We start from the raw sequence: 23,627 nt of genomic DNA, 5'->3' as shown, positions 1-23,627 counted from the left end.
TGTGTCATTGGTTATTGGAATAAAATTTATTTTTAATTGAAAATTTGAACAATACAAACAATATTTTAAAAACTGTGTTGAAGTTTTTTTTTTTTTTTTCATTTTCTTTTTCCACAATTTTTTTTTGACGTGATTGTAATAAGAGATGACAAGTATTAGGTATCTTTTCTCTTCTATTTGATTCTCATCATCACTTAGTGGCTAAACTCGAAATGTCGCGGTTTTGAAATAGAGGGAAGTAGAAAAGGTGAGTGGTAGCCACCATACCCATGTTAACTTGATATTTAATTTGCCAAAACCCCAAAAGAAAAAAAAAATCATTATACTTTTGGTCACTATTTTGATACCAACCATTCCGTTGATTTAAATAGGCAATGAAATTCATAAGATAATAGATTATAGTGCATAATATTTATGATGGAATTTAGATGGTCCCCACAGAGTATTGTTCCATAATATCGGATTATATGCCAAATGTCCCACGAACAAGAAGATCTCGGGATTTATATGTCTTAAGCTTGTCTCCAATTATTATCAGGCCCTTCACTTCCACATCCTCGATCGTAGAGAGTGCTTCCACGCTCCGATTAAGGTACATAATAAAGTGATGAGTAGATAACATGCGGATCTAGTGATTAGATTTTCAGAAACCAGTTTCAAATACACATATCGTGAATTTTACATAGAAGTTTAATGTGATAAACATATTTGATTTCAAATTTTTAATATATATTATTATTTTTGGTGGAATTTTATTTTAAAAATTAAATACAAATAAATTTTTCAAGGAGAATTCAAAATCTTCTAAAATTATGTGGGTTCTTTTTACTTGAATTTATAATATATTATTCAACTTGAAATAAAATAAAAATAATAATTTTTTGCATAAATATAAAATATTAAGAGTTTGGAGAGAAATTAAATTAAAAGGTGAAAAAAAATAAGTTTGAAGAAGAAATAGAGATGAAAAAGTAAACAATTAAATTTAGAGAATAACAAGTAGAAAATCGTAAATAAATCTAAATTATAGAAAAGAAATGGTAGTTAATAATGTTTAGTAACTCATTGACTCATAAATGTCCCAGACTTATGTTACGTAAAATATTTACAAGTTTTAACTTTTATTATATGATATAAATTAATATTTATAAAAAAAATATTGTAGCTACCCAACTGTCAATAACTACTAACAATATTTTTAATTGTTGATGGCTTTTGTTTTTGAATTTTATTACTATTGATGATATTTATGATATTGATTCTCTAAATGGTCGAATTTTTATTATAATTTTATTATGATGAAATTAATTAAAAAGATAATAATTTAATGTTTAATTAAAATAATATATAAAAATAACATCTTCTAACACTCAATAAAAATCATTTTAAAAGACCAATTTCAATATTATGAAGGAAAAAAACAATGACGATAACAATTACATAATATTAACCGTATGTTTAAGAGTTATTGAGATTCTTCTCTTCCAAGTTTTTACTAAAGTAATTTCACATTTTAACAAATTATTAAGAAATATGCAGCAGTATAAACTATTAAAGAGTTTGTTTGATACTATTATTCAACCAAAAAAATTTCATACAACGGAATAATCCTTTATTTTATATATATATATATATATATATATATATATATATATATATATATATATATATATATATATAATGATAACCATTAGAATTAGTATAATGATAGAAGAGGAAAAAAGTTAGAATAAATACATAAATGTTAAAGACTCAATTTTGATTTTCATCAGTGTTTTATAATTTTTTCAATAAATACACAGTTATTTGATTTTATTCCTTTTATTTATAAACTAATTAAAAGTTTTTTTTTATTAGAGGCAATCCATATCACTATATATTCTAAATATATTCTAAATGTCGTCAATAGAATATATTTTCTCATTTTAAAATTTAAATTATTTCAAATATTTATTATTCTAGTTTAATACGATAGATGATAACGAAATCAAAACCTTATTTAATTTTATAGAAATATATATATATATATATATATATATAGTTATATAAAAAAAACATATATTTCATTTAAATAATTCTTTACAATTTTTTAATATTCTGTCTTAGTGTAACTGTCATATATATAAAGTGTTTTCACCATTCTAATAAGGTATAAGAGGGGAAGAAAAACGAAAGAATAATATTGTTTTCATGCCTAGAATATATGAGAGAGGATTAGTGAAAACGACTAAATAATTTTTTTTGTTTTAGGCTTTTTAAATGTTGAAAAACATTGTAAATCAGGATCCACAACCATTATCAACTTAAGTTATTTTCTTTGTTCATATTTACGGCTTTACTAACATATTTCATTCACTTTTAAGTCAGAAACTTTAAAGAACTTAACAATTTTTAATAAATAGTAGTAATTTATTTTTTTGGTTACATAATAATCGTAATACCAATATGACAGCGATGTGATTTTTTTGGACTGTCTGGAATATGTGTTTAATATGACAAGAAATATAAATAACATGATAATTTAATTTTTCATTATTTTATTTTCGTGCTCTTTCTTTTTTTTGTTTTCTGTATGAACGATTAAATATATTATTTTAGTTGTTCAATTTTTTTTTTATGTGAATAAGGAATGATTGAAAATGTTATTTATTGATCATTTGATATTTTATTAAATATGTTTTATAGTATGATCATGTGCAAGGAGCGTATGTTAATTAAGCTAAGATGATTTAAAAAGAAGTAAAGAAGGGACACATCCCTTAAAGTGGTGAATGTGTGGGAGGACACTAGTAGCATCTTAATAACAGTAGACAATCATGGGAAGAGTGAGGAAGAATTGTCGTGAAGAAATTTAGGCTAGGAAGGTTGAAGAGTTGATATAGTAGGTGACTATGTGAGGAAAATATTCTTTAAAAGTGAAGGCACGTGAATTCCCGACAAGTGAGAGCGCTAGGCCTCTTGCTCCTCAAATTTAGTTGGGTTGAAGACCGTGGTCTATCGCTTTCTACTGAGGAAGGGATCTCTGTCTTTTGGATCTCCACATCTCACCTTTTTCATTTTTGTTCAACCCTAAGTTAATTTGCTTGTTTCCCTAAGAAACGTATAATTTGTTTAAATTAATTCTTTTAGATACTCATTTGATCTTAATCCTATTTCTTATTGTTCTTTCAACCCATCCATCTATTTCCGAGAAGGATTCATTTAATTTATATTTTTTTTATTTACACTTCATTTTTTTATAATTTTAAACAAATTAATGTAATTATTATAATTAAATATTAATTTAATTAAATATAATAAATAATATTTCAATATATGAAAATTTAATAATAAATTTTATATAATTAATTTAATGCGTATAAAAAATATTAAATATTAAAAATAAAGAAATTACATAACCATGAGAAATATATAATGATAATAGGTAGTTTTGTAACATTGTGTGTTTTTAGTTTTATTAATTAATTACATTATACGTGTTGATTAATTGTTGTAGTTATTGTTTTTTTAGAACTCTAATAATCAAGAGATCCTTGAGAATTAAATTGTTGTTGAGGTAATTTTAATTAGGGTCAAGTTGACCTAACTTAAAGAATAATATGTAAGATTTTCTTAAGATGTGAACCTCACAATCTTAAGAAAAGTAGAGAAAAATTAGAGAAATTCCTTCTCCTTTTTAAAGCCTATGCATTAAGTAGAAAATATGATAATCTTTTTGGGCCTAAACCCAGGCCTGTGCTGTGCCTGTGCCCATATGGCCCGACTAAAAAAAATCGTAATTACAAAGTTCAGTTTCTTTTATAAATAAGTCCATTTAAATTTCCAAAGCTGGAAATAGATTTCAATAATTTTTAAGCTTACAACTGCTGTTAAATTATAATTTTCTGGAACTAAATTTTAGAAAACCTTTTCAATTTAGGAGTAATATTAAAGGCTAAATAAGACTTTTAAGTTACATATATAGGAAAGATTAATACGAGAACTTTAAAAAATTGCAAATAACAATAAAAAATTATAATAATGATAAATAGAGAATAAATAAATTTAAGCACGGTGGTAAAAGTAAAAGCATTAAAAAATAGTTAAGAAGTCGTTAACTTAATCAATTGGTTAAGCAGGTTGAAATATTTAAAGAAACAAATTGAAAACTATTTAAAAGAAAAAAAAAGCTCACTAGTACATGAAACGAACTATTCAATGTAATTAATCTTATGGTGTGTTTAGATGAAAAATTTTAAAAATTCAAGAAATTTTAAATTGTTGGTATTTGAATTACTTTGATTTCAATTTCTATCATTCTTAAAATATTTTATTTGGATAAGTCAATTCAAAAATTTTTATTTTAAATTAGTATGTTGGATATGATAATTTGATTCCATCATGGTAAAATTGATTTTAAAAATATATTTATATGTTGAGATTTTTAAATTAAATTTTATAAAAATTAATATTAGCTAATTTTTAAATATTTAATAATTTTAAAAGTTAATATTATATAATATTTAATAATTTTACAAATATTTTTTAATATTCAATAATTAAAAACATGAAAAGATAAGTCATAAGATAAAATATATAAGTGAAATAAAAAGAAAAAAATATAAGGAATTTCGAATTATCATTTTTTTGGGAGAATTTGAAATTTTACTATTTCAAGAAATTCCACAAATGCTTTAATTTTAAATTCTTTATAAATTATTTATCTAAACAAGGTATTTCACCTCAAAGAATTTGAAATTCTTCAAATAAATAAATTACTCCATTTAAATTCCTCATTCAAACACATTATTAAGGTTTTGATTGACGAAGAGGAGAGAATAAAAGAAAATAAGTGAGAATATGTAAGAATTAATTTCATAGGATTTAGGTAAGAAATTGGGTGAAATAGACTACAATTTGTAATTATTTGATTGAGTGGAATTAAATAAAAAATAAAGTAAATATGGTATTTATAATTATTATTTTACTCTCATTTTATAATATAATCACAATTAATATTTTTTATTTCATGTAATTTACACATTTTTTAAAATTCATAAGAATCCTCTTAATAGAGATGGTCTAAAAAATGATGTGGAACACACTTTTAATTCCTTACAATTATCCATAAATACAAGTTTTTTTTGCCAAATTCACTATAATCCACTCTAATACATTCCCTCCCTATTAAATCACTTCTACCAAACATTGGCTCAGGAGATTTTTGGTATCAGAGGATTTTTTTCATACCTACAAATTATGATTGTTGAAATTATAAATCATGATTTTTCATAATAGTTAAAATATGTATGATTACTCATAAAGATTTTTGAGAATATTCATGTAGAATTCTCAATAATCAAATATTTTCATGCTTTGTTACGATAGTATATTCCTTGAGTATATAAATACTATCTACACAAATATTTTTTATTAAAATAAACTCATTAAATATATTTATTTACTCAAATATTGTTACAAACATGACAATAAACTAATTTAAAAAGTTTAAAATTTATATTTATAATTATTTAAATACAAATTTTAACAAATAAAATAAATAAAGAAAAATGTTACATAATAATTAAGAAGGATAAAAATATATTATTTCATTTCATTCAAATAAATAATTGTTAACAAATATCATTAAAATGTAAAAAAAAAAATACTTTAATAATCATATTAAAATTGACAAGATCAATACATAATAAAATACAATAAAAAAATAGAAAGAGATATGGGAATGAGAGAGAGGGGAGACAAAAAAGGAAAGAGAAAGTGAGAGTGTGAGAGGTCGATAAAGAGGGGGAGAAAAAGAGAGAGAGAGAGAGGAAGGGAGGGGGATTGAGTGAGAGAGAGGGAGAGGGATGGAGAAAAAGAAATAGAAATAAAAGGAGGGAGAGAGAGGGAGAGAGGAAGAAAGGGGAGTGAGAGAGGTTTTTTGTTTAAAAAATGAATATTGTGATTTTTTTATTATACAATAAAAATTATCCTTAACTCAGAAAATGATTCCCACCTCATGGAAATGTTTTTATGGAAAAATTGAATAAAAATGGTTTATAAAAAATTATATTGTTGGAAATCTTTTATTTTTTAAATACTACCAAATATGGGAAACTAAGATTTTTAATTTAAGATTTTCATAAAATAAAAAATATTTCACGTACCAAACGCCTCTTAAGTTACACGTAATGCAGGTATTTTTAGTATATGTGCTCATTGAAAAACCAATTCAATGGGCCTAGGCTACTTAAAAATGGACAAAAACGTCATTTCATTTTGACTTAAATGTATTTTTGATCCTTTAAATTTAAGATAAATTTATATTTGATCCCTTAAACTTAAAATTATTATTTTTAGTCACTTTAATTTTAAAAATTTTGTTTTAGTCTTTCACATTGTCAATAACATATCTAAAAGTGATAGATTGAAATAGTTGTGTAATATTAATTGAATTTAATATGATATTTTTATTAACAAAGACACTCGTATGTAAATTTTTTATAACAATATTTGATAGATTTTTTAACAAAATTTAAATATAAAGATTAAAACATCTTTTTAAAATTACAAAATTTTTAAAAAATTTACTTTTAAATTTGATGAACTAAAAATAAATTTATCATAAATTTAAAGAATTAAAAACATATTTATACCCTTCAACTTTTCAACGGAATGGAAGAATAAAAAAAATGATGTGCACGTGGAATATTTACTCAGCGCTATAGCATCCAAATTTTCTTGTATTTACTAATTAGTGTTTGATTCATCAAATAACTAATAATTCTAAAATTGAAATATCTTTTGTTCATAACTCATTTTTTACTTAACAATTCAATTGTGAACAAAATTGTGTATCAACTACATGGAATTAGTGATAATGAATCATACTCAGAATTAGGAGAATCTCTATCGCAAGTTTGGGATTTTTCAAATTAATTATTATTATTATATTCGATTTGAATGCACATGTTTTGGAAAACAAGACTGAGGCTCAGTTTGGGTTTGAATTAAGCCATAATACCTTGAAAATAAAAAAAAAAAACACACACACACATAAGAGACAAACAAGACAAAACTTTGTCCCTAGGAATGGTAAAATGTTGGCTCATGATAAACACACCTCCACTCTTCTATAAGCACACCTCCTTTTAAAAAAAATATATATAAAATGTCTAAATTATCCTTAAAAAAAAAAAATTCCTAAATTTACACCCCTCCTTCCTCGCACCCCCATCCCGCATGCAGAACGGGCCGTACTGCTTGCAATACGGCCCGTTCTGTTTTCAGTGCCGGCCGTTCTGAAGCAAAACGGGCCGTACTGTTTTCAGTACGCCCCGTACTGCAAGCCGTACGTCACGTTCTTCAATCAGTACGGCCCGTTCTGCAAGCAGTACAGGCCGTTCTGCTTGCAGCAAGGGCCGTTCTGGGGCCGTTCTGTTACAGTACAGGCCACCGCGTCACTTTTAAAATGGCTACCTTATGACTGATTTTAAAACCCCGATTTTAAAAGTTATTTTTGTACTAATCTTTATTTTCATAGAACAAGTAAGAGTCTTTCTCATACAAAATCACTTGCCGACATTGCGCACCCCTCTTCTTTCTCTTTCTGGCACTCCTCTTCTTCTTCTTCTTACTGTTACGAAAAGTTCTTTCCGAAATTATATAAAAATGTTCCGGAAAATACTTTCCATAATATTAAATTCTTATTCCGGAAAGTATTTTCCGGAAATATTTTGTTATATAATTCCGGAAAGTATTTTCCATAATATTAAAGTTACTATTACGGAAAGTTCTTTCCGGAATTATATGAACAATAATTTCTATTCCGAAAAGTACTTTCCGGAATGTTAATGACTGTAAAAGTACTTTTCGAAATGCTATGACTGTAAAAGAACCTTTCTTATGCTGATTATGGTGGGACTAGTCCTTTTTTTCTATTCAGAATGACTGTAAAAGTATATTGCTTAATAACATTGAGCGGAAAGAGGCTTTGGGAAGAAGAGGGGTGTGAAATGTGGGGTGTGGGGAAGGAGGGTAGGGGAAGGGAGGTGTAAATTTAAGAATTTCATTTTTTTTAAAGGGTAATTTAGACATTTTATATATTTTTTTTTAAAAAGGGGGTGTGTTTATATGAGAGTGGAGGTGTGTTTATCACCACCCTAAAATGTTTAGGCTTATCTCGTCATCAGCCCACCAAAGCCAGGCCAGGATAAGTCGACCCACTTATGAAATCTGGGTTTAAACGTGTAGCCCACCATAGGAAAATAGAAAAAATAATAAAATCTAAAAATTATAGATAATAAATTGCTCAAAATTTGTCCAAGATGTTACTAATGAGGATTTTTCATCTTTGAAAAAACTGTGAAAATTAAATTATTTTAATAATTAATTATATGAATAATTGATTATTCTTAAAAATGAAAATTTTATTCAAATTTATTATTAAGGAATTTTAAAATATTTAAGTTTGTTTGAATAATTTTTTTTATATATAGTAGATCAGTTTATAGAGATAAAAAGAGCTATCAAAAAATAATCATAAATTTCAACTTTTTAGTTTCTTAAAAAATAAAAAAAGTCTATTTTAAAAATAAAATAAAATATATATATATATATATATATATATTTACAAATTTAAGCTATTGTTATAAACAAATAATTTATTTTGTAAACAACTTTTTTCTTAAAAAAAATTCCGAAAGTATAATTTTTTTTCCAAACATTCTCTTAAGTACATAATGTATTTTTTATTTATTTTTGTACTGTAACAAACAAACTTGGGACATTTCACCGAAAAATCCCATTTATGGTTTCCAATTCAACGTTTAATAGGTTTGAAAAAAATAAAATAATTCAATGTTGAATAGGAGTTTGTGCATACATGCTTAAAAGTAGACATGAATATGAGTAATTATTGAAAAAAAATCAAATTCCATGTTGATTAAAGATAAGGCTCTTGACGAATATATAAGTGTAGAGCAATCTTTACCTTATAAATTGATTTTGTTGGGTTGAGTTATACGTAAATTCATTATTCTAAAATGGTATTAGAGTTGTCCTAAACAATTAAAAAGGGTTACCTATCCTACATCATTAAAAGGGTTACCCACCATTTATCCACATGTTAAATTAAGGATGAGAATATGATAGGACACGTCAAACTTTGAATATATAAGTTAGACCTGTTTTACATAATTAAAAAATGAATCTGGCCTATTATCTACTGTAGATTTGACCTAACATTTTTAGAGTTTTTATTTAACCTATTAGTCTATTTAAATTAATAATTTTAATTAGAGCAGTAAATTTAATTTTTAAAATCAACAAAATTATTTTTAAATATAGTTTACTCGATATTATTAAAATTTTAGTTTTAAAAGAAACATAGAAGAAAAATTGAATCATTTTTGTTAAGGGGAAAATTCATACGTAGTCATATATGTTGATATACACTCATGCATTGATTTTAAGCCTACAAACTTATAATAAAAAAATTTGTATAAAAAAATATTTGAAATATTGATAATTTATTTTTTGTTTTATAAATTTACTTTGTTTATTTATGATATATTATATTATATTATATTATATTATATATATATATATATATATATATATATATATATATATATATATATATATATATATATATATATATACGTTGACTTATCAAGCCTAATAGACTTTTCTATAAACTCAAATATGAACTTTTTATATAAGTAGGTTTTTTTTAAAAAATTTGAACTTAACATTTTTATTAAATAGGCTAGGCAAAGTCAGACTTTAAAGAGGTTAGGCCATATGCTTCTATTTAAAGTCTGGCCTATTTTCACCCCATATCAAACCTAATAGTGTTGGACATGAGGAAGTGTATTGAAAAAAAATCTAAGCCTCACATTAATTAAAGACAAGGTTCTTAAAGAGTATATAAATGTAGAACAATCCTCACCTTTAAGTCAGTTTTATTGGGTTGAGTTATGCTCAATTTCACTATTCTAAGAGCAATATTTAATTTATTAAATTAGTATAAAAATGAACTAGAGATAAGGCTCTTAAAGTGTATACAAGTGAAGTACAACCTTCACTTTTCAAACTGATTATGCGAGGTTGAGTTAGACTCAAATCCATTATTTTAAAAGTAATATTTAATTTATTAATTATTTCAGAAATGGGGATGATTATATACTTACTTGTCTTGTTCCATCTCCATCCCCATTTCGGTGGATGAACTTTATTTTAAATTTATGTTCAATGAAACTTAATATAAATTGTAATTGTCAATTTATGTTAAAATTCTTATTTTTTTATATTTTTACAAAAAAAATGTATTTAAATAATTTTTGAGTAAGAACAGAGTACGTACACTCAATACTTAAAGGAGATGGAGGTGAAGCATAAATTTCATACCTATCAAATATAAGTTACGAACTTATGGATTAAGACGAAATATTTAAACTCACATTTGCCCCATTGTCATCCCTACTTAAGAGGGGAAGATAAAATCTTAAGGAAATTTTTTGAGGATTTAGTTTTACATGTTCAAAAGACATCAATGACACGAAAACAAAAAGTTGGAAAAGGTGGACTACACATTAAGAAAATAAAATGGAAAATTAACATTTTTCACATTTAAAGATAGAATATTTTTTTTTAAAAAAGTAAAGTAAAGATACGATGTAGTTATGAAGAAAATTATTTTCCTTACATATTAACATGATAATAAACTAGATGAGGTCAAACGAATTAAAATGGACAAAATAACATTTTTCACATCTTAATTATTTAATAGAATGCAATTTTAACTATTTTAATCATTATATTTAATAATTATTCATATCAATCTATTTTAACAATAAAATGACATTTAAAATATATATAAATACCTATTGTGAATGTAATATATTATCAAATAATGATTGGATAGTTAAATTTATATTTCATAAAAAATTATTAAACATATCACTTTACTAATTTAACATCATCAAGTCAATATATATATATATATATATATATATATATTAAATTATAAATATTATTTCAGATTTTATTATAAAATAAATATATTAGCTCATCATATTTAACAAACTTTTTAAAAATTTAAATTTAATATTTTTAAATAATTAGTTTTTTTTAAAATGTACAAGCTAAACTGATATTTTTTATTAAATAGATTAAATCAAACAAAGCTTGAACCACTAAATTTGACATGATAATAAAAATCAAAATAATATATAAAATTATAAGTTCAAATCTTATTAACATCGGTATAATTCCTCGTGTAAATAATAAAAAACGACTAATAATTCCTCATATAAATAATAAAAAAGATTAGACTATAAATGAGTCGGGAGCAAAGGCTCGGTACTGTTTTCTTCTTCATACATATAACTAACGAATTCAGTATTTTATACTTTTTTTCTAATATGATACATACAATATCTTAAAATGGATAATTAAAAAATAATTTATAATTTTTTTAACGATACATATAGTATTTTAAAATAAATAATTAAAAATTAATTTATGCTTACAGACGAAAAATTCAGTATAATGTACATTTCAGCCAAAATATAGAAGAAAAAAAAAGGTTAAACTTCAAAACCCGCAACAAGTGTCCGTGAGTGAGGCATTGATCACGTGATCCGGTTGGGTGTGATTTATGGTTGTAGCGCATGGGAACTTTATCCTCCGTATGTGGGGTTTGGTGGCCCAAAAGCATTGGAACAGAAAAAAGGGTCAGGTTCAGACTCTGGCGGCAAAACCCACATGGAAAAAAGACGCCAACGCCACCCCTGTCTTTCAGCATGAAAACCCGCGAAACTTCCAAACAGGTTACCTAAAGACTCACCCGCGCCTCCCCTATATATTCATCATTTATTCAAACGCTTTTTCATTAGGGTTCGCACACGCACGCCGCATTGCGCTCCGACTCCATGGATGACGTCAGGGCAACCTCCGCTTGGGTCGCTAGCCGCTCCTCTCACGTCCTCGTCGACTCTGCAGGTTCACTCCTTCACTTTTTCTCCTTTTCTTCACCTTCCGCATTCCAAAATCACAAAATGCGTACTTACCTCGCTCGTGTCGTTTTCAGGAATCGAGAAAGTCGTCAGCACCATTGAGTCCATTCCCAAGGTCGAGTGGGATTTCGAAGGGATTCACTACTTCGATAATGGACCACTCACCGTTCAGTACTTGTTTGTGCTCGACGCTTTGAACTTTTGCTTCTGGCCTGGTACGCTGCGTTTTGTTTCAATCTATATATGCACTTTTTTTGCCATTCCTAATGCCATGTGATAATTTCTTCCGATTCACTACCTTAATTCCTTTTTTTTTTTTAAATTTTTTTTTTATATTTCTTTTTAATTGCTATTTGCTAAAATGCATTTAGACTTATCTGCCACGTTCTGGTTGTATTTTGGTATTTTACCGGCCACACTGAAACGAGTTCATGCATAGCAAGAAGGTATCGCGATTCGAGACATGTTTTCTTATGAGTTGAGTTTCGTCTTTAATTCATGTGTGAATTAGGAAGCATTTTATCGGTGTTGCGGAATAAATAAGTCGATATCCTTGCAGAACGTGTTGTTATGTGAAAATGGTTTGTGAATATGCAAAATAGGTGGAAAGTTTGCATTTCCATTTCTGTACTTGTGTGTCAGATTTTTAAAACCGTTTGATTTGATCAACTGTAGTTTGGTTCGTGTTAATGGCTCATTATATTTTACCAAAAGAGGTGGCAAATTTGCATTTCCATTTCTATATCTGTGTATGTCAGAAGTCAGAATTTTAAAGCGTTTGATTTGGTCAACAATATTTCGGTTCGTGTTGGTGGCCCATTATATTTTACCAACTGTCAGTGTTGCGCTTCTTAGAGTGGCCTCGTTTATAAAATACCGTACCTTACAAACATATTCCATCATCTTATTATCTTTCACAAATCATAATTATCGGTCATCATTGTAATTATATTACTATTTTTTCACCTGTTTAGGATATTATTTAATAATAACCCGTGCTCAACTTAATATTTGTTTTTTGCTGTAAATTACAAGAAAAGAAAACGCAACTAGATAAAGTGCCTCTGTCAGCTAGATTCTAATATACAGAAGATGGATAGATTATTGAATTCCTTATTTTCTTATTTTCCTTGATATGCTGATGAGAAACAATTATATATCATTTTATCATACACAATCGTGGTTTTTATTCAGGGGTGGGGGGGTGTTGGGTTGTGGAGGGTGTTTATCTCCACGCATTATTATGATAAGCTGGTCAGTTGTCTAGTTGAAATTCCAATTGACACTGACAGAGACACGAAACAGTGATTAGTGAACTGTCTCCCTAGGAATTTTACGTATCTATATTTTATCCTTGGTTAACTTTCTCATCTTCTCTATTCTCTTCAATGGTCACCATCTCTTCTCATTTGCTAACAGATAAGGATTTGAATTATGATGATTTGGCATCTGGTCTAAAGGCAGCTCTTCAAAATGATAAATCTGCATTTGATGCTGATCGTCTGCAAAAGTACACCGGTAATTCTGCTTGTGCCTTGAACTGCAAAAGTACACGATTGTTAAATTACATCAATTCTCATGCATACATTTGTATGGAAATGACAAGTGTTTCAATATCATTATCTTCAATTCAGTTCATGTTTTTTTATAATGAATTGAAACTAAGGTTTATCAAAATTATTTAATGCTAAGTTGATATGGGCCTATATTGTATGGTAGGACAGTAATGGTACATAGTAGTTTGTGTCACTTCAAGGTAGTCGGGTCCAAACAGTGAACTGAACATCATTTAGTCTATTTATTTTGTGCTGCCTGGTCAGAGGCAATAATTTTTGCATGGCACATGTGTGCTTACTTAAAGTGGTTCAACATTATCAGCAATCAAATTATAGTTCCACACATGATGAAACCAAATCAGGATTTTGTGTTTAAGTAACAGTATTTTCAAAAGATATCTACATGTCAGCTTGGCCATATGGTTGACGTGTTTGCTTCAATGCTTCTGATGAAGAAATACTTTTCTACAAATAACATAATGACAAAATCAGTTCATAATGTCAGGTCCACAACTACGTGAGCTTTTGAGGTGGCCTAGACCCCTTCCTTTGGAAGAAGAGCGAGTTAGGTTACTTCATGAGGTAAACAAATCATCTGTGATGCTACCTTTAATCACAGCTATATCTATATTTTTTTCTTCATATTTTTGCTGGTTTTTCAACTCTGAACTTAGCTATGATGATGAGCCTGTCTTGAAGTTTGATGGCCATATGTGTGATACTGTTCACTTCTATTGCTAGGTTGGGATTGAATTGGAGAGAAGTTTTGAGGGTAAAGCATCCAAACTTGTGGAGTGCTGTGGAAAATCAGCAATGAATCTTGTTGCTCTTGTTGCACGTCATTTTCCTGGTATAGCTTTTTTCTCCTTTTTAGCTTTTATTAAATAATGATCAATTTATATAAAGTTTTGTTTGATGTTGCTATGGATTGTATGCAAAAAATTTCGTTCGTTGACTCCAATATTAATTGGTTCTAGGTTTTAGAGACCATACAGTGTACAAAGGACGCCAGGTATTTTTGTATAAAAGGGCTCAGATATTTGCCGCAGATCTGTGGGGTGCATTTAGGGGCCAGGGTTATGGTGAGTTTAAAGACATCGGCTCTTTAACTATAATGGCGGACTACATTGTCCCTGCTGTACTTCGGCAGCTTGGTGTTTTAAAATATAGTCCAACACTTGCCAGTACTATTGAGGCCAGTGGAGAAATAGGTCCAGGGACTGAAGAGGAAGTTGAACTGCGGGCTTGCTCTGTTCATGCAGTGGAGAAAATGAGGGAGCTAATAAGTGTAAAGTCTGGAAGACAGGTTAGTTCTTTTATGTGTAGAGTATCTCTCACTTATGGTCCTTTTCCAAATGCATGTAGAGTACCATTTTCTTATAAGGTTATTCAAATGTCAAAAAAGTAATAATTCACTGGTGATTCCCTTTGTCATAATTTTTTTTTTAACAATTGAATCATTTTGTTAAACTATCTATGCTCTGGAAACATTACAAATACATAGAAAGGAAAACTTACAGTGTGGCAATACTCAAGTGCTTTGTGAATTTGTGCTGAAGTTGTTCATCTTATCTGAAACTGAAAAGCCTTTCTCACTTAAATCTAGGTGCTCAGTGTGGAGTTGGATCTTTGGCTCTGGGCTTCTGGTGTTCAGTGCACATCTCTTCAGCACCACCGAACACTCTCAATATATTATTGAGCACATGATATGTGGTAACCTAATAGTTATCAACAATTTAGTTGTTGAACTAGGAAATTTTGACTGTTCTAAGGTAATTATTTAGGATAATGTGAATAACTACCTCCTTTTGCACTAATGTTTTGGAATCAGCTTTTCTAGTTTGGTAAAGAGATGCCTTACCGGTTGCCTACAAATTTAATGTTGCACTCATGTTGCATACTGAGTGATAAACCTGTTCTATGTAGTTCTCAAACTTGGAATAGGTAGTCAATGTCATTTGAGTACGCAAAAGTTGCATGCAGGTAGTGTTTCCTCTTGCTTTCTCCATGCATCAAGAATATCAATTAAACAAGCCCTATCTTAAACATTCGGTACGGTTGACAAGAATGGATGTAGGATCCGTTGATCTAAAGTACTCTTTTATCCGATCCCACTTGTTTCACGCCTGATGACTAGAAACAACCTCCGTTTTCTTTCTAGAAACCCCGTATATTTTCTGAGTCATGTTGCTGTCCAGTCCCCATTCATCTCCAAACATAACAGCGAGGTTATCTCCAGGTTTTGCAGGGATCCTGTCATACTCGAGAACTCTAATTTGCCCTCCAAGATATGTACCTTAACTCTTTCCTTATTCTACAAACTAACTTAATTTAGGATTAACTACATTAATTATTTGGTATATGATTATATTCATCTTTAGAATAGGCTTCCTCTTTATTTTACTCAACCTGATCGAGGAATTCGATTTTTCATCATTGGAGTGGAGATTATATCAATATAGATCGCATTCTGCAATCATTTCCCGTCACCAATCACCGTCTCTGGAGTTAAATTGTGAAGCTTACATCGATAAGGGCGAGATTTATTTATTTATTTTTATTTTTATTTTTATTATATATATATATATATTTTTTTTTTCTTTTCTTATTCCAATGCCTTTTTCAAGTCTATTCGTATTTGATACAACTTCATTTGGTGGTACATCCTATCTTGAATCTGATGGCGTCATGACATGGCTGATGAATTCAGAAACAATCAACTTGGCTCAGATATTTTTTATGCAAAGTTTCACATCACTCTGAAAACACAAATTTTGGTTGGTGGACCAAGAGTTATGTAGGCCACTCGCTACCTCGACCTCGTAATTTAGTATTTTGTCTTTCGTCCGGAGTGGGGGAAAAGGAAGGAGATGAGCGTATTTTGTTTGGAGTTGAGTGCTATTACATTTTCCCCCCTACGCAACCATTAAGACAATTAAGGGTTAGTCTGTATTTTTATAATTAATGTTCAAAAGATTTATTCTAATAAGTGGGGTCGAAGGATTTTGTACTTCTATAAATTTTTTAAATAAAAAGTAATTTAAAAAAAATAGTAAATTAAGATTCATACAATCATCATAAAAATGTCTTAAAAAGTAGAAATAGAAATGCAAGTAATTTTAAAAAAAATGGAATTCAAAAGAAAAAATAAAGATATCAACTAAAAAATAGCTAAATATTTACTTTTGTAGAATATGTAAAAGTTGAAACTGTCGATAAAAGAAAAAGAGAAAATAAGTAGAAAAAATGATTAATAATGATGTCTAGAAATAGTAGTGTGCGATTAATAAAAAAAGTAAAAAACCAATAAACTTTTATGTAGTTACTCAAAAGAGAAGTGCTACTTGGAAAACTAGTTATGAATTTGGACAAAGAATGCAAATAATTCGGAAATAACTTGTAAAAAATATTTAAAGATAAAGAGATCCAAAAAGAATGGACATCAAATCAAAATATTCCTTTTAGCAATGTTATAGATCATAGATTAAAGATTTAGTGAAAAAACTTTATTAATGTGTTCTATTTTTTTACGAAAATTAAAAGTAGTGGTTTTAGAAAAAGATTTTATCAGATTTTTTTTTATAAAAAAATGTTGAACTGTATCTTTAATCACGTGTTTTTTTTTTTTTTTTTTTTTGTTTCTGGAGTAGTGGTTGATAATTGGTTTTAATTTTGGGAATCTGGTTATCCTAAGCATTGGTGTTATAGAGGATTCTGCATTGTCTTTTGATGATGAATCATATATCGGTTTACATATGCATCAATGGACCAAAAGTGATTATTTGTTGGCCATTAAGTCCTTTATCACGAGAGCTAGCCAGGATAAAAGTCTCTTTTTGAAAAGTGAGAAATAATTTTTCATTCTAACCTGTAATGATAAAAAAAGGACACTGTTCTTGTGTATGAAAAAAGGGAGTAGCTATTTGTCAGGAAAACTTTATCGGACTCAATTGAGACTAATAGTGTGTTTGGTTGCACGTTTTTGATGCGGTTTTCCACGTTTATTCAGAAGCGAATAGTTATTACTTTCACGTTTTAGGATGAATTGACGTGATTTTTTACTTTCTAATGGGTTTCCAAACATGTTATAAATGGGTCCAAAATCTCTTCTGATTAACGACGGTCTGAGGCTCATAAGAAAATGACAATATTGATTTTTCCAGTTATATTAACTCGGAGTAGCACCTAATTCGTGTACTGGAATTTAGGCTGCATCAGGAGATTTATGTAAGCCTTTCAGGTTGTTCACTTCATTTACATTAGCAGTATTTTGTTCAAATAATGATTTCAAAGGCTGTTCAGTGTCAGTGTGGTTTAGGTTCGGATTTTTTTTTGTTGGCTAAACATATCCAATCAAAGTTCCTTAGATGCAGCCCATGTCTAATTAAATTATACAAAACAAATCCAGGGGTTAAATGTCTCGAATCCAATGGGATATGGGGATGAATTTGTCGAGAGAAACAAAATAAAACAGAAATGATGATGCCGTATAGTTTTTACTGGTGATAATCTTACAAATAATATACTAATGTAATACAATATAGTTTTTTGTTGACTATGGATTGAAAGATTGAATTATTTCTAATAAATTTTTTTCGTGTTGGAGTCAGAACAGATGGTGCAGACGAAAAGTTGATTCAAGCTGAACGCAGTATTTACAAGAAAATTGAATTCACATACAATTTAAGTGCTAATTATTGTTCAACTTAATAAGTTGATGAAATACTGATTTTTCCAACCTGTGGTGAACAACAAGGAGAAATCTTAAATTTTTCTTGTGGTCTACACCACAATATCATTTTTTCTCAATAGGAATTTCTAATTCATTTCCTACATCACACTAACAGTTCGATGTGGTGGCATAGATAAAATTGCACTGCTTTTGTGGGAGGACAAAACTTAAAGTATATATATCTAAATACAATAATAATTAAGAACTTACAATTAAGAGATCAACACCCCCTCTGATCTGAAGTTGGACATCTCAATTTGAAGAACTTGCTCAAACAGGTATGAATGAGGTAACCTCTGCAAGATTGAGAAGTGGAAGTCCAGTCTGTTCCCGAGGCTTCTCCCCTTTCATACGAGAATCACCACCTTTAGACCGTACCCAGTATTTCTGTGCCCAAAATTTCTAAGCTGATATAGTTTCTGTTGCACCAAATAAATAGTACTATGTATCAGTGAGAGGGTTCTTTTAATGGTATGTGTCCATGTACCTTCACTTTCACAAATCAGGTTTTAATCCACAAAGTGGTGGTTTTTGACAACTACTGGTAGGAACTTTGTTTCATTTTTTCATCTCCTCTGTTCTATAGTGGGTATGATAGGACCACTTACCCTCCTGGCTCCCAGAAAGTTTTAAACTTTGCTACACTTTCTTTTTTTACTTTGTTATTTTAATTTGGTTAGAGGAACAGTTTGAGGCCATTTATGCTTATGTTAATTAAGGTAAAGTCTCAGCCACTCGTGAGGGAATAATATTCGTACCACATATCGACCATCAAACTAATCCCATGAAAATTACTCCATGCGTGTCTGTAAGAATCACATCAATTTTATACCAGAAATTCAGAAATAGAAAATACATGTATAATTAATAAAAAATATTTTAAAATAATATGAATTATATATACATGTATAATTACGTATGAAAATATTGTTATCTTCTAAAAATGTTTGATAAAATAGTCTAATTAAAGAGAAGCTTAGTGTACTTGAGATGCGGATCGATTTGAAGAGGAAGGACAACCAAGCAAGTTACTTTATATTAAGAGACATGGGGACCTTACCATCAACATCATGATTTGTGGGTGGAATCGGACTCGAGCTAATCCAAATGTATGTTGGTAGTACACGGACCCACAGATCGGAATCTTTAGGATATTGCCTACATTTTCACCATGATTTGATCTCTCTTTGTTTGTATTATAGAGATAAATTTACTACGTCTCTTTTCCTTTAATTCATGATATGATGGTCCTTTCATTGTTCATTATTTAACACCTTACCTTCCAAATGAGTTACCTCCCCACATCGTGTGGTAATTCTAACCATAGGTTCATTTTCATATGTAGCTATTTTCACTTCATCCCATATCATTAGTTTTATCTCGCACTTCGTACGTTACATTAATAATGTATTAATGTATGTGTGTGTGATGTTTCTAAATTGTATAAATGTGTTGCGTGCACACTTTCGTCTTCTTCACTTAAGATGAAAATAATCAAACTATTCATCAATGATTTATGGCTTAATTCACATTAAATCAAGGTTAGGTCTTACACATTTATTGAATAATTTAAATTAATGGTTTCAAAATTACTTTAGTCATTGAACTGACATTTAACTGTGATTGAACTGAGATCAAACCGATATTAATAAATTAATAATAATAATTATTATTATTATAAATATAATATTAAATAAATATATTATCATTATTTTAAAACATTAAAAAATTAAATAAAATATTATTTATATATTCTTAACATTTAATGTATTTATAAAATTCAAAACTTAATATAACATAATATTTAAGTGTAAATTTTAATAAAATATAACAATGTTCATTAATAATAATAAGAACTTGAGTACAAGGATTATTATTATTATTATTTTAAAATTATAGGAATTAAAAAGGTTAATTTTAAATTTGAAGGACTAAAAAAATATTTAAACCTAAATTTAAAATATAATTTATATATTCAAAATATTTGTGCATACTAATTTTAAATATAATTTATAAATTAAAACATAATATATATATATATATATATAATTTATTATAAATTTTAATTACATATAATAAACATGTCTATATATTGTACGTGCTAAAATAATAATAATTATTTAATTATAATTTAACATATTAATATTGTTAATTTTTTATTGTAATTACTTTTAAAATTATATATAAGGTGATTTTTAATTAGTTGATAATATAAAATATTTTTAAAATTTTATTTAGTTAAAAAAGGTAGGACTTCATATTATTTGAAAAGCTTTTTACGTCTAACAAATTTATTGGTATTATTATTATTATTATTATTATTATTATTATTATTATTATTATTATTTTCAAAATATTTATCTATTTAAAAAGTTTAAGTCTTCTACTTTGACTTGTAAATTTAGGCCATTAACTTATTTAAAAAGTCTCAATAAAAATATTTTAAATAAATAAGTTCAAGCCTATAAAATATTGAAATTTAACTTAATCTATTTTCGCATTATTATCCCTGGATAAAAGACTTATCATCAACCTTAAGAATTGTATCATAGGTGAAATCATGACATGCAGCATAATTTCAAGGGATTGGACGGCACATAGGTCAACAAGCAATTCCAGTTGTTTGTGTTTGGATCCCCTTGGAAAGCTTTGATACAAAAATACAATTTCACAAAATATGATTTTATATTTTACACCCTTTGTTTGGAATGGACGTGTGATGGCGAAATTGCACGTAAAGATTTTATATTTATGTGGTAGAGAGAAAAGAAAAGAATTCCAATATCACATCGTCGAACAGAAGTTACAAAACCTTCCTGTAAATTCTGAAACAACAACCAAGTGGTCAAAATAAACAAGAATACTAAAGAAACCCGAAACAAATTAAATAAGTTCACTATTCCATCCAGATCCGAGGTAACGAAGTTGTTATTTGTTCATATATGTTTTGGAATGAAGTGGAAAATATCTCATGAGAGTAGGAAGCCCGAAAGGTTGAAATTTGTAATTAAACAGCATTGCTATACAAAATAATTTAACATGTGATAAATATAGAAAATATATACGTAACATATAGATACTATTTTCATTTTTAAATAAAAATATATTTATGCACTTAGCATGTGTCAGCATGTGGCGGGCGCCATTTTTATTACGTGTTTGGCCCATTTTATCCCTCTTTATTTGAGGATTTGAACATCATTCATCATTCTTCATTGGGGGAAGAGTTAGAGTGCTACTATGGCTTCTTTCCCTACTCTCAACCTTCTCCATGACTCTTATCTTTTATCAATCATCTTTTTTTTCTTCTATGTGTTAATGATGAGCTAATTCCATTTTTATCGGAGTTTAAATGTAACTAACCAAATTCTCATGTAATTTGTATTAATTATATGTGTATATATATATATAGAGAGAGAAGATTTACTTATTTCACTTAATAATTCATATTCTACATCAAATTTTAACAATTCAACCGTTAAATTAAAATTTCTTAATGTATAAATCAATTATACAAATTTTTTAAAAAATTGAAAACTATTTAATACTTTGTTTCATTAATTTGAATCAACAAATAAAATATTTTTATGATTATCCATCCATTTGAGTTAATGAAACATAATATCAAATAGTTTTCAATTTTTTTTAAAATTAGTTGACTTAATATATGTATTAGAAACTTTTAATTTAACGATTAAATCATTAAAATTTGATATAATAAGTATTATTAAGTGGAGTGAATCTAAAAAAGCATACTCTTTAAATAAGTGGATCCTTCCTCATATGTGTGTGTCTTTTCATTTCAATGTTAATATTTTGTTTCTACTCTTAATGCTTATTATGGAGTGATCAACATAACTTGATATTTGATTCATTAGGTATTAAAAAATATCTTTATAATATTGAATTGGAACAAAATATATATTGAAACTTGTTTCTAAGAATAGAACTTGATCTATTTATTAATTGTCTTAAATCTTTTTTGTAATGCAAGTTTATTTATTAAATATTTAAGATATTGATGCTTAATAAGAGAAACTAGACTCTTTTTTCTAAGGAGTTAAAGTTCAACTAAACTAGTAAGTTAACATTAATAATAAATACAAAAGAAGATTTAAGTGATTAAAGGCATGAAAGTAAGATTCGATAAAGTCTAATCCCAATATTAACATTCCATATTTATAATCTAAACCACCTTCTAATTGTTTGAGAAAATATTAAAAAGAAATAAAGGAAGAGGGAACTTTGTTTCTGTCGCTAAAGTCAACAAGGTGACTCATCTATAAGTCAGCAGACAGAAATTGGCAGCAATGCAATCCAATGAGGCCAGGATAACAGAATAAGAATTCTTGCATCATTTTATTGTTTATTTGTACATAAATAAACCGAGCATAGTGGGGTTTTGAAATATTTAGTTTAAATTTTCAATTAAATTAATATCATTTTCTAATAGTTATTTATTTATTTTAATCTCTTTTTCTTCTTTCTTCTTTCTTATATTGTGTGAAACTTTCTTAAGTACGACTTCTATCCTAAATTCTAATGAGATCTAATTAAAAAATAAAAATAAAAAAAAGTAAAACGATAAGGATGCCACGTCTGTGAGAAGAAGGACATGTTTATGCTTCCGGTTTAGAAGAGCAGCCTCGTTCCGTCTATTTCTCACCCATCACAATAGACTGACTTTGCATTCACGGCCAAGGGTGAACCGTTTCAATTCAAGTGCGTTTCTTTTTGTCTAATTTGGCTTTATAAGGCACCTTCAATCTGAATTTTAAGATTTTTTTTTTCATTTTAAGATGTGTTTAATACATACTGAGGTGAATTTTATTGAAATTTTTACTTAAATAATATTTTTTAAAAAAAAATTACAAAAGTATCAACTGTGCAGATTTATTTACCAATATAAAACTGTTTACTGTTCATGCTCAGAATTCAGTTCCCGGGGAACCGAATTCTAAGCTTCAAAATCTTGAAAACAAAAAAAATAAGATTTTGAAAACAAAAAAAATAAGATTTTGAAGCTCAAAATTCGGTTCTCCGGGAACCGAATTCTGAGCATGAACAATAAACAGTTCTATATTGGTAAATAAACTTGCACAGTTAATATTTTTGTAATTTTTTTTAAAAAAATATTATTTAAGTAAAAATTTCGAATTTTATTATGTGTTTAATATATACTGATGTACAATAAAAAAGAGTATTTCCATATAAATATTTAAGTTGTTAGAAAAAAATTTATGCACGGTACATTATTTAATGAACAATGGATTAATTATTAGAATCGATAGTTGAAGTTGAAGTTTGTAAAGGCTCTTATTAAAACTATGAATTTAATTC

General features: G+C 27.8%; 1 protein-coding gene and 1 long non-coding RNA gene across 3 annotated transcripts; one reads left to right on the top strand and one right to left on the bottom strand.

Annotated features, from left to right (window-relative positions):
• Positions 1 to 11,628: 11,628 nt before the first annotated feature.
• On the top strand, positions 11,629 to 18,364 carry LOC109811108 (uncharacterized). 2 transcript variants are annotated; one of them, XR_014430543.1, is made up of 9 exons: positions 11,629 to 11,813; positions 11,880 to 11,985; positions 12,074 to 12,214; positions 13,419 to 13,517; positions 14,061 to 14,137; positions 14,297 to 14,405; positions 14,533 to 14,861; positions 15,162 to 17,795; positions 18,171 to 18,364. XR_014430543.1 is itself a non-coding variant. In XM_020374748.3 (8 exons), the coding sequence occupies exons 1-8, from the start codon at positions 11,655 to 11,657 to the stop codon at positions 15,252 to 15,254; spliced, it is 1,113 nt and encodes a 370-aa protein (XP_020230337.2). In that variant the 5' UTR covers positions 11,629 to 11,654; the 3' UTR covers positions 15,255 to 18,364. The 2 variants fall into 2 exon arrangements, 1 of the variants encoding a protein (XP_020230337.2); XM_020374748.3 differs by having other exon boundaries at positions 15,162 to 18,364.
• LOC145953022 (uncharacterized) lies at positions 13,101 to 19,273 on the bottom strand. The gene is made up of 2 exons (XR_014430544.1): positions 18,498 to 19,273; positions 13,101 to 13,539 (listed from the first exon to the last, which is right to left on the bottom strand). It is a non-coding gene; the product is annotated as an uncharacterized LOC145953022 (long non-coding RNA).
• Positions 19,274 to 23,627: the final 4,354 nt, after the last annotated feature.

Source organism: Cajanus cajan, chromosome 11 (genome assembly GCF_000230855.2).
Source record: "Cajanus cajan strain Asha chromosome 11, NIPB_CcT2T_4, whole genome shotgun sequence".
NCBI lineage: Eukaryota > Viridiplantae > Streptophyta > Magnoliopsida > Fabales > Fabaceae > Cajanus > Cajanus cajan.
This window is presented reverse-complemented; position numbering and strand designations above follow the sequence as displayed.

Bases quoted from the DNA above. Each gene is read 5' to 3' on its own strand.
- LOC109811108 (XM_020374748.3), top strand. From the start codon at position 11,655: ATGGGAACTTTATCCTCCGTATGTGGGGTTTGGTGGCCCAAAAGCATT. The intron at 11,814-11,879 runs GTTACCTAAAGA...CTTTTTCATTAG, and splicing joins CCCGCGAAACTTCCAAACAG to GGTTCGCACACGCACGCCGC. The intron at 14,406-14,532 runs GTATAGCTTTTT...AATTGGTTCTAG, and splicing joins TGTTGCACGTCATTTTCCTG to GTTTTAGAGACCATACAGTG.